The sequence below is a fragment of the Rhagoletis zephyria genome, unplaced genomic scaffold, assembly GCF_001687245.7.
Source record: "Rhagoletis zephyria isolate East Lansing unplaced genomic scaffold, Rhagoletis_zephyria_1.1 Rzeph_scaffold_04076, whole genome shotgun sequence".
NCBI classification, from domain to species: Eukaryota; Metazoa; Arthropoda; class Insecta; order Diptera; family Tephritidae; genus Rhagoletis; species Rhagoletis zephyria.
Genome location: NW_016161159.1, coordinates 20,099 through 36,108, shown reverse-complemented (window position 1 = coordinate 36,108; position 16,010 = coordinate 20,099). Strand labels below are relative to the sequence as shown.

At 35.2% G+C, this 16,010-nt stretch overlaps 2 protein-coding genes across 2 annotated transcripts in view; one reads left to right on the top strand and one right to left on the bottom strand.

Annotated features, from left to right (window-relative positions):
* The window catches only part of LOC108370218 (uncharacterized), a 19,745-nt gene extending 6,837 nt beyond the window's left edge, over nucleotides 1-12,908 (top strand). The window contains exons 2-4 of the mRNA XM_017625503.1: nucleotides 7,158-7,267; nucleotides 12,162-12,258; nucleotides 12,328-12,908. Of these exons, the coding sequence (XP_017480992.1) occupies nucleotides 7,166-7,267; nucleotides 12,162-12,258; nucleotides 12,328-12,716 (588 nt within the window). The 5' untranslated portion in view covers nucleotides 7,158-7,165 and the 3' untranslated portion in view covers nucleotides 12,717-12,908. The remainder of the gene's footprint in view (nucleotides 1-7,157; nucleotides 7,268-12,161; nucleotides 12,259-12,327) is intronic.
* Nucleotides 12,890-15,384, bottom strand: mtTFB2 (mitochondrial transcription factor B2). The gene is made up of 5 exons (XM_017625502.1): nucleotides 14,835-15,384; nucleotides 13,827-13,966; nucleotides 13,614-13,775; nucleotides 13,400-13,554; nucleotides 12,890-13,330 (listed from the first exon to the last, which is right to left on the bottom strand). Exons 1-5 carry the CDS (start codon nucleotides 15,274-15,276, stop codon nucleotides 12,913-12,915), a joined length of 1,317 nt encoding a protein of 438 aa, XP_017480991.1. The 5' UTR covers nucleotides 15,277-15,384; the 3' UTR covers nucleotides 12,890-12,912.
* Between the last annotated feature and the right edge of the window lie 626 nt (nucleotides 15,385-16,010).

Here is a 16,010-nt window from a genome sequence, read left to right as displayed (position 1 = left end):
CGCAAATTAAACATCGATATGATGCTGATAGAAATCTGGATTAATTTGTGATCAACTCTGTTTGTTTTGTTTCCTAATTAAGTGTGGAAATTATAATTGACAGCACCGACAAATGAATATATACACAAACAAATGTTTGGTTATGGTTAAAACAATTCAAGTTTTTGTATTGAATTTTCGGTTTAGAATTTATTTTTTCCTTTTCAGTAGTGATTTTTGGACATTATCTTTTCCGTGAGAATTTATCGTAATAGATACGGATCTGAATAAGCGACTGGAACACGGCTGTTTGTCAAAAGCATACGACTTCGAACTCGCGTAAATGTACATTTGCTAAATGCGATAGCATGAACGCTCTTCGAAAACAGATGTTCGAAAGTGCTAAATGTTGCATTTTAAATGCAGCAAAAACGCTGCATAACATAACCTTCAGTTTATTTGTGGAAGTCACTGTCGGATTTCCAATATCGACAGTAAGTAATGTCGACTGCGTTCCGGTTACGAATACAGCTTTTTCAGCCGATTACCCTTCATATGCTTGGAATTAATTAAATTAATTGAATAAACAAATATGTATTTACATACCTCTTTCATAAGTAAATCGCCACAAGATTGTTAATTTTTAAATTTAACGTTGACAAAAATGCAACCGTGTGCCACAATCCTGCTGGCAAAAATTTTCCCAGCACGATTTTGCAATTTCCTCCCCAAATGAAATTTTACAATTGTGCTCTCTCCTTGCAAGTTTTACTGGGTTTTTGGCCAAACGAAAACGATTTGGTAACATTTGGTACCAACTTGTACAAGTTTTTTGCATAGCGAACACTCTTTATATAAATATTCTGCCTTATCCTGAGTTTCGCCTGAAAAAAGTTCACCCGAAAATTCGTCATCCGCCTATAGTAAAAACATGGAAACCAAGATTGAAAAGTAAACCGGTTCGGGGAAATTGAAACTCATGATAACGCTGATTGTTTCTTCAACTGAGTATAATGTTTTACATGCAGATTTTTCTTATTCAATATTTAGTACATTTTGGTAATTTCAAACTCGTGCTTTTTTTCAGGGAAAACCATCAAAGTACACGAAACCAAAAGGAAGGAATCAAAGCATCAATCTAAGTGAATGAATACTTTGTAATATATATATTTTTTGTGATAAAATAGTTCCTACTGAAAATATAAGTTTTAATAATTTTATCTCAACTATTATTAACGAAGTATATGCATTGCTCTTCACTTATACGTACTACATAAAAGCTTTATGATTAGCTGGGCTCGGATTTTGATTACTTAAAAACTAGCAAAAAATTACCTTCTAAGTGTCAATATGTACTTAATAATTCTTAAAAATGATCTAAACTGAAAGATTATGAAAAGGTTAAATTGTATGAGTTTTTGAAAAAAAGCTCGGTTTTAAATGAATTTAGCTGTTTTCCATTACAATCATGTGCAAGAAGCTTTTCAAATCATTTATCGTCATCAATCATTTAAGGCGCCGACTTCTTTAAAAAGGGTTAAACTAAAGATTTTACTAACCAAAATACACTTTATCATACATGTAAATTTTTATTTTTGTACTCCTGCCCACCTTATATTAATTCGCCTTCCTTCGAAATTTAAAAAAATGTTCAATCCGGAAGTTGATGGATAAGCATTCGAGCAGAAAATCGACAAAGTGTACAAATTGCTGATGCCTATGGTATGTAGACGCTGGGTCTGTCTTATGAAAACAAAACTCGAAATATGTACATTTAATAAAAAGGCTATACAGAAATTTTAGAGATTCCTTTATATGATTGGGTTATTATTGTCGTGATACTGGACTGGAATAAAATTATTGAAAATGATGGTGTTCAAATTAGCATAACGAAAATTCAAAGTTTCAAAAAAGTACACCAAAACGGGAACCAAGATAACGAGAACAAAAGGTTCGGAAACGTTTCCGTAAAGAACAAAATGCGAACAAAATAAGTGAATAGATTCTTGAATGATTGTTTGTTTTTTTTATGTTATTTTTTATGTTTTTCATTTGTTATTATAAAAGTTTATCAAAAACTTTTGTTCTTGAATGAATTTATTATTCAGGTATTTTTTATTTAAGAATCGGCATCGGCAACGGCCGATTCTTTGCCCTAAGGCCGAATAATCGGCATCGTCATCGGCCAAAAATTTGGAATTGGAGATGAAACGTGGATAATTTCCACTTCCAGATCGTTTATCATTCTGTCCATTTATGAAACAAGTTTCCATTTTCTGTGCAAGAAAAGTTCGTGTCTTAAGTCTTTCGTTGACTTAATTAGCATATGGGTCATTCCATTAAAAAGAGGAAAACGACACAAATTTAAATATGTCCTAATTATTTCTATTTAAGTTTCTTTTTAAATTACTATATATTTCATTAACCTGTGGAATAATACTAAAAAAAACCTAAAGAAATTGTAATTTTTGTCTATGGAAACTTTTATTTCATGCATAATTACTTTATACCAGTCACAAGGATATGCCCTACCAGTCACAACTTTAAATATTTTTCCAATATTTCTATGAGGATTGTATAAACCAAACTTTTATTGAAAACGAAAGCTTATAATTTATATTTTACAACACAAACAGATAGTTCGTGAAAATTAAGTATTTTCGCTAAAATTCATCTTTGAGTTCACAAGGGCAAAATAAAGTTATTTTCCGTGTCCCACCAGTAACATTCATTCAAATGATAGTAATATAAAACTAAGAATTCGTTGGATATTTTTGTTAATGCAAATTTTTACATTAGTTATCGTTCTATGTTAAAAAATATAATTCGCTGTTTTATAAGTTCCGACAACATAGTTAAAATTAACAATTGTTCACAGTCTGGAGTAAATTGTCCCACTAGTCACAATGGAATGGCCCATACGTAATTATCTTTCAGTTGCTGCTTGATTAATTTTAATATTCAAACATTTCAAACTAATGAACGCTATGTTAAAAATTTTGTTCTCGCTTCCATTCTTCGCAAATAGTTCAGAGAAGATTTTTTCCCATTTCGTTCTCACTCAGAAAGTTCCTTAGGCTTTTGTTGCTGTTTAGTTCTTTTCCAAAACATTCCGGAGACTTTTGTTCCCATTTTGTTCTATTAGAAATGTTCCCGAAAGTATTATTCGTAACGGTGGGTTCACCGTTCGTATCCGGACAACTAACAAAATAACGATTTCAATTCGCTGCAAACGCATATAAAGGAGAACGCGGCAACCCGAATCATCAAGTCGTTCGGACAGAAAATCAAAATCAACTTGATTCGAACAAAGAGTGTGAGCACATTTTTGTCGCGCTCTCAGTGAGACAAGGTGGGAAAGGAACGCGTAAAACTACTAACAAAAAGTGTCCGGACAGTAACGGTGAATCCACGTTAACTTGTTCTCTTTGGGAACGTTCCACAGGGTTTTGTTCTTATATAATTTCCATTAGGAACGTTTAGACAGTTTTGTTCTCATTTTGGTTTTGGTTTTAAAGAGTTATTGGGAACAAAAATACGATAACGGCATTTACACCCCTATTTCGAGCGTCGACTAGCAGTAGGTAAACGACTATTAGTCGATTATCGATAGCCCATGGTATTTTCAATGTTGTTTTTTCGTTCAATAAGTGAGTGTGCATAATTTTTAGTCGCTCATCCTTCTTCAAACAAACAGTTGTAGAAGGATGAGCTACTAAAATCTTTTCCCAGTCGCTTATTGAACGAGAAATCGACATTCACAAAATCATGGAAAAGCGATAATCATTTATCTACTACTAACTAGTCGACACTCGCAATAGAGGTATTAATTTCGATCATACCTTTTATTCACGCTCCCTGCAAAAGGGCAGCGTTTCAACCTCTGCCGTATACCCTCGAACCTCTTACTTGAATATCCCAACAAAATTCGCATCGTATAAAAACAAGGATAACAAAGCAAAGTCTTAATATTTTGTCGATATCACTTGGCTTTAGATGGCTTTTTTCAAAAAATCTACGTTAAATAAAATTTATGTAGATGATAGGGAATGATCGAGAAATATATGAATCCATAGTAACTATTATTTTTTATCAAAAAAATAAAATTCAACAATTTTATTGAGCTTGAGGCCATTTTTATCTAATGAAAATTTATGTGGAAAAAGAACAATAATTTACATTTTGGTAGAAGTTATAGCTGCCATTTTGGAGATCACCACGTCTCCTCATCAGACTTCTTAAATGGGGTTCCATACAGCGACCCCATCGTCCAAAGCCAGTAGTCTACCCACTGAGCTAAGTTCGCCACGTAAACTGTTTCACTTTTTCCACTTTTCCGCTGCTATTTACACTGATCATTTGGTTGTTGTTTTTGTTGTAAATATTTCTATTTGTTGAATGTGTAACTTTTAGGTGTGCGCGTCCTTAAGTTATTTGTTTTGTTATTTATGGCCTTATAACAATAATATTCAACAATTTTATTGAGCTTGAGGCCGTTTTGTTTTTCTAATGATCATATCAAGGTGTATTTAACAAGGTGGTGTTGGCCGTATATAAGTATAAAACTAGACTAACAAATTATACGCAGATATCCATACTGGCATACACATCATTTTGACGTAGTGCCAGCAGCTGTCGCCCCAATACCACCTTGTTAAATACAACTTGGATTATATAATTTATAAATATTTGAATGCATCCTTTTCCCACCCAGGTCGGATAAAGGAGGGAGCGTTGTTTTGGCAAAACATAGAGATCGTTATAAGCTGGAAAACATGAAACAACTTGCTAGAAAAGATTTCACGAAAAAAATAAATAAATAAGCCTAAACATAACTCATAAAAACGATGGCATTGCATCAAATTCGAGCCCTGGGTGTTAGATATTTCGTGTTTTTTTTTTGTAAATACGGGTACTCAATTACGGTTATTTATTATTAGGTAGCATATATGTAATACTTCTATATTGACAGTACTTTGAAAGTACATCCGGCCGTTTTTGGCTGATTCTTGAATGAGGTATTGTTATTTAGTTACATGATTATGTTTTTCTTTTGTTATTATAAAAATTTATAAAAGCATTTGTTCCTTAAATGAAATTATATTCAGGATTTAATCGGCAAAGAATCGGCCGATTCTAGTTAAACTAAATAACATAACCTCATTCAAGAACCGGCCAAAAACGGCCGATGCCGATTCATTTGACCTATACTAGCCTCGGCATCGGCCGATTAATCGGTCGGACTCTATTCGCCGACATTAGTGTGCAGATATATAATGATAGAACGAGAAAACCAACCAGTCAATGTACCCAGAATAACGTTTGGAAATCAAGGAAAAAATCAGGAGCGGTGCAGTAACCGTCAATATTTTATAAAATTAAATTTTAATTTTAAAAGCAAAAATAAAAAATAAAAAATTGTGAGGAACTGTGCTGTTTGTTGAAGCAAAAAAGAAAAGGAAAAATAAATCGTATTGCACGAGGCGGTATGTTGTACTATTTACTTAAAAATGAGCCGTATCTGGGAAAACGGGCGGACGCTACATGTCGGCTAAGGTGCTGTATACATATATCTATTAAAAGTGGGTACGGTGATCGCCGCAAGAGTAAAAGCGCAAACAGTCAACGACGTAGCGTAAACGTACGTTGACGTACGTAGCAGCATATCAAATTTACTGTTGATAAAGAGAGAGAAGTAACGGCAACGTCACCGCCATGCGGTGGTGAGTTTTCGTTAACAAGCGAATACCGTAAGGTAGATCTTGTTGGCGTCAACCTTCGTCTATGCTACGTCGTTGACTGTTTGCGCTCTGAATTATACATATCTTGCTGCTTGTTCTATACACTGTGGCTTATTCAAATCCGCCGTTACCACAAAGCTTGCCCCAATCACTTTCACGGACAAATGTTTGGCTATTTTTTTTTATTTAACCCGCTCCTGGAGTGGCTTCACAGTTTGTTTGTAGTAGTTCATAAATATACATTTGTACTAACATCCCAGAAGATAATTTAGGTAGGCCTTCTTAAGTAAAGTCATTCTTAGAGGCCTACCCAAGAAGGGCTGAAAAAAGTACTTCCTTGCATGCCTGCTAGAAGGGATTATCCATTTACAATTTACGCGAATGCATAAATTTATATTATTTAACATTAGAAATCAATGTAAACAAATATTTTAAGTTGCAATAGCACATATTTGATATAAACCTTAAGCAAATACTTCAAAGATGTATGATTTTTATAAACTAAAGAAGAAACTTGAAAGGAACTCCTCCAGGCCTTCCATAAGTAGCGAAAGAAAAAGCCCTTCAATCTGTGCCTCTCCATACAAAAAAGAAAGGAGAAAGGAATGTAGAGTGGAAGGCCTCTTGACTCTCAGGAAGGCCTTTCCGAAGGGCTTTAACCCCTGAAATTATCTACTGGGGTAAGTAAACAATTATTTGATAGGCTGCCTCCCTTTGATTGCGGAATAAAAACACATTGTAAAGAGAAGTTACTATCAATATAGAAGTATTACATATATCAACTGGTTATAAAGTTTTCGGTGTGAATACCCTCAACTCGCAAAAAAAAAATAACAATACATCTGTGCCTTAGCATTAGGACAGGAACAAATGAGTCACTAATTAAGACGGCCCTGCCAAACAAAAACTCGCTCTGATTTACATAAGAAACAGAGAAATGATGCACGCAACTGTATGGAAGTCAAACTAAATGTTTGTTGCTGTTGGATCTTTTCTTAGTTGCTCCGTAAGTGTATATACATACGTACATATAAACTTATTTCACTTGTAAATCTGAGTTTCAGTTTTTAAACTGATTACGTCTTTTACTAATGTATGTATGCATGCAAAATAACCAACATGTCTAATAATAAGTTCGACTTGAGTACTGATTTAATCTTGCTGCTATACAAGTTTTTACTCTTAGCATCTTCTGTTGCTCTCCTCAGCGGCATATTTTTATTTTTCATCGTCTGCCTCTCCACGTAATCTCGAATGTGGGGATATTTTTATGTTTGCAGCTAAATTCTCAGTTGATTTTGGTTTATTGCCGCAATTGGGTGCTAGCTTTCGCTAAACTTTGATTTTGTTTATCAAAGAGTTTGCGCCGTCTAGACAACCAACTCGCGAACACTCGAAAATAATTTTCAGTTTTGTTTTGATCTCTAAAGAACCCACCGGGAATTATGTTTTTTATTTGTTGCGCTGTTGCACTGTTTCAGTTGACTTATGCACAAGTCTTGTATCCGGAACGTTTTCCAATCGATAAAGAGAAGTCTAATCTGGCAGTAAGTATGCATAAATAATGATATAAATATGTATGCGTGCAAGTGTGTCGATATGTATCATATGTACATATATTCACTCATTAATAAACCTTTGTTTTGAATTCGGTACTTTTAACATTTTTTTTAGTCAAAGGTTATTAATTGCAATTGTTTTTGGGAATTAAGCGCTTTTTGGAGAGCTCATGCGAATCTTTAGCTGAAGAAAATGAACTACGCATTGAAAAACTGAGGTTAACTTATAGGTTTTTAATAAAAACTTATTATAACTTGTGTATAACAAAGTGTGTCCCGAATTCGCGATATGGGCAAATCCCAGCATTGCGGACGTTACGTTCGGACGTTTCTTTTACCCTTTTTGCCGAAAAAAAATAATATAAGTTAAAAATTTTTTGTGGTATAAGGGAAGGTTTATAGCAGTATTTATGAGAACAAGATAATGGAAATTTGAATTTGTATTAGGGTCGGTGTATTTGCCTTCGAAATTTATGTTCGGACGTTACTGATAAAGGAAGCGATTTTGATATGACCATAAAAGTCAACCAATTTGCGCAAATTGTCATGCATGGAGAGAACAATTTACAAAAATACTTTGAAGAGAAAATAATGAAGTTTACAAAATGTGATATGAAACCAAATTAGAGATTGAATTAACTTTAAAACAATTGCATGTGTGCATTCGGGGCGTTACGTTACGGATGCTACTCTTTTTTCTGTTAAAAAAATAGATTTTTTTAAGCGATATTGTTGAATTTTATTAGGGTTGCCAGATTCTGAAAAGGAGAAAGAAGTACATTTCTATTTCCGATAGAAAAAAGGCGGTACAAACATAAAAAAGGGAGTACAATTTTTTTTAATTGTTTGTGCAATTTACTGTCACAAATTACCGAAAAGTAAATACATATCGACCGCTTTGCTCAAAATGATCGTACGTTAAATTTTTTACGAAATTCACTTTTTGATGCAATTTTTTTTTACAACGCATAACGCATCACCTGTTCAAATATTACGATTAAATCCCAATAACTACCCCAAAAATTGATTTTATCGTATGTGACAATAATTTTTTTCTTGCGGGAGAAATTATCATATGTGCTAAGAAATTAGAACGTAGAGGCACTTCTGCAAAAAAATGTTGGGTTTAGCTATATCTTTTAATTATCTCAGCGAATCTAACTTTGGTATTAATGGTGCCAGCCAAAGCAGATNATTAGAACGTAGAGGCACTTCTGCAAAAAAATGTTGGGTTTAGCTATATCTTTTAATTATCAAAGCAGAGCAATTAGCCAAAGCAGAGAAAACTATGAAAAACACTTTTCTGTAAAGTTTGGTTTTTGTAACATACGAAAATTTTGCGCAAAGAGGTCGATATATGTATAATCACATATTTGAGATCGTTTTCATTAATTAGGTACAAACCAACAAAGATATCTTAGATATCTTTCTCAAAGCAACAATAAAGGCTAAAATTAAATAACTCAATTCCACAAAATAATTCCAGACTCTTCCTGAATGTATGGCCATTTAAGCCTTATAATTTAATATTTTTCTGATTTTTATACCCAAGCGCCCTGCACCAACCTGGCTACGACCATACTTACACCTTTTTACTATCACATTTAACTTTGCTGACTAAGTAGTGTTCGCCACAATATGAATGGTAGAGTACAGGGCGTAAAATAATAACTGTCACACAAAAAAGTATTTTGTTGTTAACTTTGTAAATATTTTACTTTAATTTTTATAATTAGTTTTAAAATTGTAATTCTTATTTGTAAAACAGTGTAGCTCTTCGATTTGTGTACCTCTATGTATAATTTTCAATCTTTCTCTTTCCACTGGTTTGTTTATCCAATGGTGGAAGATCGCCCCTATAACTCTAGTCTATAAATCGGGTAGTAGGAATGATGTTAAAAACTATAGGCCTAATTCTAAAATAACGGTTTGTTTGAAAATATTTGAAAAGGTTGTAAAAGAAAAACTTTCGTTTGCCATTGAGGCTTAGTAGTACTCAATCAACCTGGTTTCGTGAGTGGACGCTCCACAGTTACTAATTTAGTGACTTTCTCTGAATTTTGTGTTTCAGCGTTTAAAAGTGGATCTCAAGTAGACACCATCTACACTGATTTCTCGAAAGCTTTCGACAGAGTCTCGCACTCAATTTTAGTTCCGCAAATTGGAGAATATTGGCTTTCACTCGGGTTTTCTCTCCTGGATCAAACCTTATCTCTCCAATAGAATCTTGTTTGTTGAAATTGAGCATTGTAAGTATAAGCAATTTTTTACCACTTCGGGTGTTCCGCAGGGCAGCGTCGTGGGCCCCCTCTTGTTTGTCCTGTTTAACAACGATATTGGGTCGTGCTTTCAATATTCCAATTTTTTATTGTATGCCGACGATCTTAGGTTCTTCCGCAAGATAAATTGCGCATCCGACATTGTCAAGCTACAGATTGGTTTAAACAATCTTGTTAGATGGAGTCATAGTAATAACCTAGATTTAACCTCTAAAAAATGCTTCCACATGACCCTATCTAAGACTGTTAATACCTTTCTTTATCTTATAGCATCCTAAATAATCAGCTTGACATAGTTAGGGACTTTACTGGCCTCGGGGTTGTTTTTTATCATCGCTTTACATTTGTAAATCACGTTTGCTATTTGCTTCCGAAGGCTTATAGTATTCGCAGATATGCTAAAAATTTCAGGGATCCCTATACCAGAAAGATGCTTTTCACTTCGCTGGTTCGCTCAAAATTAGAATATGCCTCGATTATTTGGAACCCTATGTATAGTTGTCATGCTAGTAGGATCGAAAAAGTTCAAAAGAAATTTATTCGGTTTGCTCTTCAACCGCTTAACTTCTCCGATCCCATTCCATCTTATAGTGCTCGCTGCATGCTTATTAGACAGAATTCTCTAGAAAGTAGAAGAACAGTACAGACACTAATGTTTGTCTCTGATATTATCTCTGGGAGAATTGACTGCCCTGCTCTTCTTGAACAGATCGCTTTCTATATTCCCCACAGAGCTCTGCGGTTCCATCTACCGTTTCACGTTGATGTTGCCAAAGCGAATTATTTTTCGTTCGCCCCAATCTTTAGAGCACTTCAGGAGTATAGTTATATCTCCAAAACATTGGATATTGATTTTTCCTTGCCTAGATTTATATTTAAGTCCGTTCTGGATTCTTTTTATTGTTATTTGTTGCGTAATAATGTATAAATTCTTTTTCGTATGTATTTGTGTATCTGTACCCAAATCTTTCTGTTATCTAGTCTGTAAGATATATGTATATCATAGACTGAAATAAACGTAATAAATAATAATGACTCAAATGGGGGAAATTAGCCTATGGTTACATAAGATATGTAATAAAGTAACCGACGAAGACTTGCGTGCGCTTGCGCTTTTCTCTCAAGGTGTTTACCGTTCCCAGAATATAATTTAGGTAGGCCTGTTTAAGTAAAGCCATTCTAAGAGGACAACTTAAGAAGGGCTGAAAAAAGTGCTTCCTTGCATGCCTTCTAGAAGGGCTTATCCATTTACACTTTACGCGAATGCATAAATTTATATTATTTAGTGTTACAAATAAATTTCAATAAACATTTTAAGCTGCAATAACACATGTTTGATATAAACCGCAAGCGAAAATACTTTAAAGATGTATGATTTTTATAAATTAAAGACGCAACTTTAAAAGAACTCTCCCAAAAGCCCTTCTAAAGTCTGTCCTATAGAAGACCTTCTGGAAGGTCCTCCATGGGTAGCGAAAGAAGAATCCCTTCAATATGTGCCACTCTATGCAAAACAGAAAGGAGAAAGGAATGTAGAGGGAAAGGCCTCTTGACTCTCAGGAAGGCCTTTCGGAAGGGCTTTTAACTCCTGAAATTATCTACTCGGTTGGTAAACCCAAATAAAGGTTAAACTTTAAAATCTGATTAATAAAAATTAAGTAAAATCTTTGGGAAATTAACAGTAAACAACTTTTTTCGCAAAATCTATAAAGGACCCTTTTGTTATTAAAAAAAACCTGCGCGAAAGTTATTATTTTACACCCTGTATATGATAAAAAATTAATTTACTCCCAAAATCAGTACGTCTGGTAACCCTAAATTTTATTAAAAGATATAGTGCTTAAAACCAATGCTCTCAAATAAATGTGAAAAGATATATGAAATAAGAATAAGCCATTTTTTACACAAAAATTAGAGAATTTAAATTGCATATTTTTTTTGCGATTTTGGTATTTTTGTATTCGCCCCTATTTTATTTTTTTCCATAATATTTTATAAAGATTAAAATGATTATCGCTTAATGTGACTTTTTTGCTAAGATGGGAAGCACCGTTCAACTGATAAAAATGCGATTACAAATATCGCTTGAAAGTGTATCAATACCACATATTGAAAATAAACATAATCGCTTCAATTATGTACATGTATACTACATATCGTTACCTTAATCCAGAAAGGCCTTAGCTCATTTTCTTTCTAAATTTTGATTTGTACAAAAACCCATGATTCACCACCCAAGACCGTAATGGTATTTGAAAACCACTACTGCATTAATATTATACATAGTTTCAATGTTTATTAAAAACCAGAAGTCAGTTTTTACCATAGTGAAAAAATAATATATAATAAGATTATATAATATATAATATATATATATATATATATATATATATATATAATATATCATTTCACTATGAGTCTTTACAAAGTTTCTAATGAAAATGTTAGATGCGGCCTTTCTATATAGAATTATATTATATGTATTAATGTATGTGGAATGTGCTTATTTAAAAAAAAAAGGCCATACAAATCTACTTACGCACAGAGGTTCAAATGCTTGCATATCGTAATAGTAAATTGTCATTTTCTCTTACTTATAATAGGGACGTATCCCGCTTTACTCACCATCTCGTTGTAAACAAAATGAGTTACTCTATCCAGGAGATCATGCAGACGATTGGATTTGTGATTGTGCGCCAGGTATGTGTACTATTTTTTCACGTAACCATGCATACAAATTCTATCAACATATGTACATATTTTTTCTAGCTTCACTTTACTATCCCGACTCGGACGCTTGCCATCCAGCGTTCCGGCGTGGTCCCTGCGAAGATGAGTATATGCTTGTATTGGCGCCCGGTGCAACCATACCGCAATGCATAAAAAATGATTGTAAAGTCGATGGTCAAGTGAAGATTCATCAAATCTGCCATGAGATTGGAAGTGCCGCACCATGTAAGAACGCGCATTTATCATATGTGCTTGGAGTGAATACGAAGACGCTTATGTTGGATTGCGTTAGGTTGTCTGTTGCTGTTAAAACGCGTGTAGAGTTAGAAGATGGTGATGAACCGCTATATGATCTCAGTAAAATTGAGATGTGTGCTAGGGGTACTAAACGTTCGATTGAAGGCACTTGCACCCCAAACGCCAATTGAAAACGGAATGGTAATAGGTAGCTTCCAGCTTACGCCAGCAATTTACCATCCGAATTTGGGAGCTATAAACATGTTTCTAATAATTCATATGTGTATTTTAAGGACACTTTACTTCGCTTATTTAAGAACTAAATTTAAATGTACATAAATTATGTTAAATACAAAAATATACATTTTGTGTACCGCTTTAAAGCTGTTAATTACTTTTTGCAGATTTACGATTGCGCTTTGTGGGTTCATTTTCAAATTCGTTTAACTCTCCCAAAGCAGTTTCACTTGGCACATCATCTTCTTCAGTGATGCCAATGCCGCTTTCGTCGGCAGACGCTTCCATTTTAAGCAAAGTATTTTCAAGCGAAGCAAGGAATGAACTTTCACTATATTCAGGCCAGTGCCGAAATTGTGTGAATAATGTAAGCATTTGACTGGGCGAGAGATCGCCGAATTCTGTAAAAATATTCATGCGTGGAAAAAAATCCTCATTGCTCATAGTTGTGCAGCGAGTTGAATAGTGCGGTAAATCTGAAATATTTTCATCTGGATAAAGCGGGTGCAGAGATTCAGACGAAGCGCTGTTTATGATGAGACGTGGTCCGCAACCTGGTACCCATTTTCTAAAACACAAATGTCATTGTTATGATGCTATTTTGCTTATTTTGAAGAATTTAATTCGAAAAACTTACTCTAAGTTGGGTATGATGCGATTTCGCCGACTAATGCAGTTCTGTTTAACAAAGTACCACAGTGCTTGCAAATCATTTATCGGGCAGAGATCATAAAAATTACGGCGCGGCACTATTCTAACCAAGTACAAATATTCGGGGTTAATTGATTCCACCTACATGAGATTGCTTATGTAAGATTTTAAGCTCTGCTTTAGAATCTGAACACAATTACCTTATACAACTTGCTACCTTTTGTTGCAGAAGTTTTCCTTTGGTTAGGTAGGAATTGCTCTCGCGGCAGCCGTGCAATGAAGCGGTACTCGAACATCATTTGGAAAAGCATTGACGATGATCTGTAGAGCATATAACCAATTTCCCGACTGCAGGTGAGATGCTGAAAGAATGTGTTTAGAAAATATTAAGACTACTGCTGTTTACAACTTACAATGTAAATGGGTGGCGGCACAGCTAGGTACATTTCGAAACGCCCCCAACTAAGCAAACCATTTTGAAAGACTATCGAGTTTATGAGGTGCTTGAAAAAGTTATAACAGCCAACAGCGCCAAACAGGAGCGCAATCGGTTCTGAAATTTATAAATATAAAATAATATTGGGAGTGCCTACTTATACGCGTCACGGTAACTTTTACCGCGATAAAATTACCGTAGTTGCACGGTAAAATTACCGTAGATCCACGGTAAAAATTACCGTAGATCCACGGCAAAAATTACGCCGAAAGAAATTCTATTCCACTTCTCCGGCAACACAAAAAGGAGAATTGAGAGTAGTAAGGGTTACAATACCTAAGCACGGCCGAAGGCCGCGCAGAAAGAAGTACTGTCCCACTTCCCCGGCAACATAGATAGGAGAATTGTGAGTAGTAAGGGTTACAATCCCTAAGCGCGGCCGAAGGCCGCCTACGCAGAAAGAAGTTCTGTCCCACTTCTCCGGCAACACAGAAAGGAGAATTCTGAGTAGTAAGGGTTATAATCCATTAGCGCGGCCGAAGGCCGCCTACGCAGAAATAAGTTCTGTCCCACTTCTCCGGCACACAGAGAGGAGAATTCTGAGTAGTAAGGGTTATAATTCCTAAGCGCGGCCGAAGGCCGCCTACGCAGAAGGAAGTTCTGTCCCACTTCTACGGCAACACAGAAAGGAGAGTGATAAGGGTAATAATCCCCAAGCGCGGTCAAAGCCCGCCTACGCAGAAAGAAGTTCTGTCCCACTTCTCCGGCAAGACAGAAAGGAGAATTCTTAGTAGTAAGGGTTATAATTCATAAGCGCGGCCGAAGGCCGCCTACGCATAAAGAAGTTCTGCCCCACTTCTCCGGCAACACATAATCTACGGTAATTTTTACCGTGGATCTACGGTAAGTTACCGTGGCGCGTGTGTGTAGACAGTGCCAATTATATTTGCTGCTATGTGTAATAAAGAAAACTAAATGCAGTCACCTTCATTAAATTCCCGACTTGGCAAGTCACTTAACATATCAGCAACGCGTGTACCTCCGTCCATATTATCCTGAAACATCAATTTCCATAGGCCCAGAACATCACCATGCTTTACCTTTACGCGTTCTGGATACAAATTATGCAAGTCTCTGAGCCCTGACATGAAGTGATCCACAGCTTCGATTAAAACAATTTTACGTAGTTGGTCTTCACGGTTTATTAATTTGCGTGTAAATAAACCTATTCCAGGATTTATTTCAACAGCGGTGTCACATTTTGTTTGCTTCATAAAGGGCTCAATAGCATTGTTTATTTGCTCCACCAACTGGTCGTCGGCCGCATAAAGATGGGCAGGAATTTTGTGCTTTTTGTTGAAAAACTTCACAGGAAAAAGGCCTGCATACTTTGATCCTTTATGGACAAATCGACGAAAATGTAGCATTATCAGATAAAAGCAAGACTTTTTTTCTGTTAATAAATATGCAACAAGAGAAGTTAGTAAAACGCTGTTCGCCAGTTTTCCGATCACAATATTTACGAATGTAAGTGAAAAGAAATGAGTAGACAATACCGCCCTAGTGCAGCGCTATCTAGTGACGAGTAGTTGTAACGCAGCACTGGAATTATCTGCTAAAGAGTTGCAGGATATGGCAACAACCGACCGCATGGTTGCATTAAATTGCACTACCAAAATAATTCAGTACGTTTTCCTGTAAGTCTAAACAAAGAACGTAAAGGCTCCGTTATGCATACTTGGCATTGCTTGAGAGTTGTCACATAAGGAATCTGTTAAATGAGCTTCGCGTGTAAGCGGTTACCCAACGCACAGCATTACATACGTAAAAGTCTGTTGGTTTTTGATTTCTACGTAAAAATGGTATAGCAGTGCATGCAATGCCAAGTATGCATAACAGAGCCTTAAATCTATATGACTGGCCGTCTTCACAGGATAAAGTTTATATCTTGATACATATGTCAGAATATAATTTGCCAATGGAGACCGCTCATTGCTCTTCGAGAGCAATATATATCAGAGCTTATATCTTGCCATCTATTGCCGGCAATTTGGTAGTTTGACAGCTACATTTTCATTTGCACGAACACTTCATGGCTGCAACATCATTATTATTTTAATATAAAAGCAAAAATTGAGCTGTTTCCTGTTAAAATATTTGT

Excerpts from the sequence above, each read along its gene's own strand:
- mtTFB2 (XM_017625502.1), bottom strand. The coding sequence starts at position 15,276 with ATGCTACATTTTCGTCGATTTGTCCATAAAGGATCAAAGTATGCAGGC. Across the intron at positions 13,776-13,826 it reads TGCCGCCACCCATTTACATT|CATCTCACCTGCAGTCGGGA; the intron begins GTAAGTTGTAAA and ends ACATTCTTTCAG. Across the intron at positions 13,555-13,613 it reads AAGGTAGCAAGTTGTATAAG|GTGGAATCAATTAACCCCGA; the intron begins GTAATTGTGTTC and ends AATCTCATGTAG.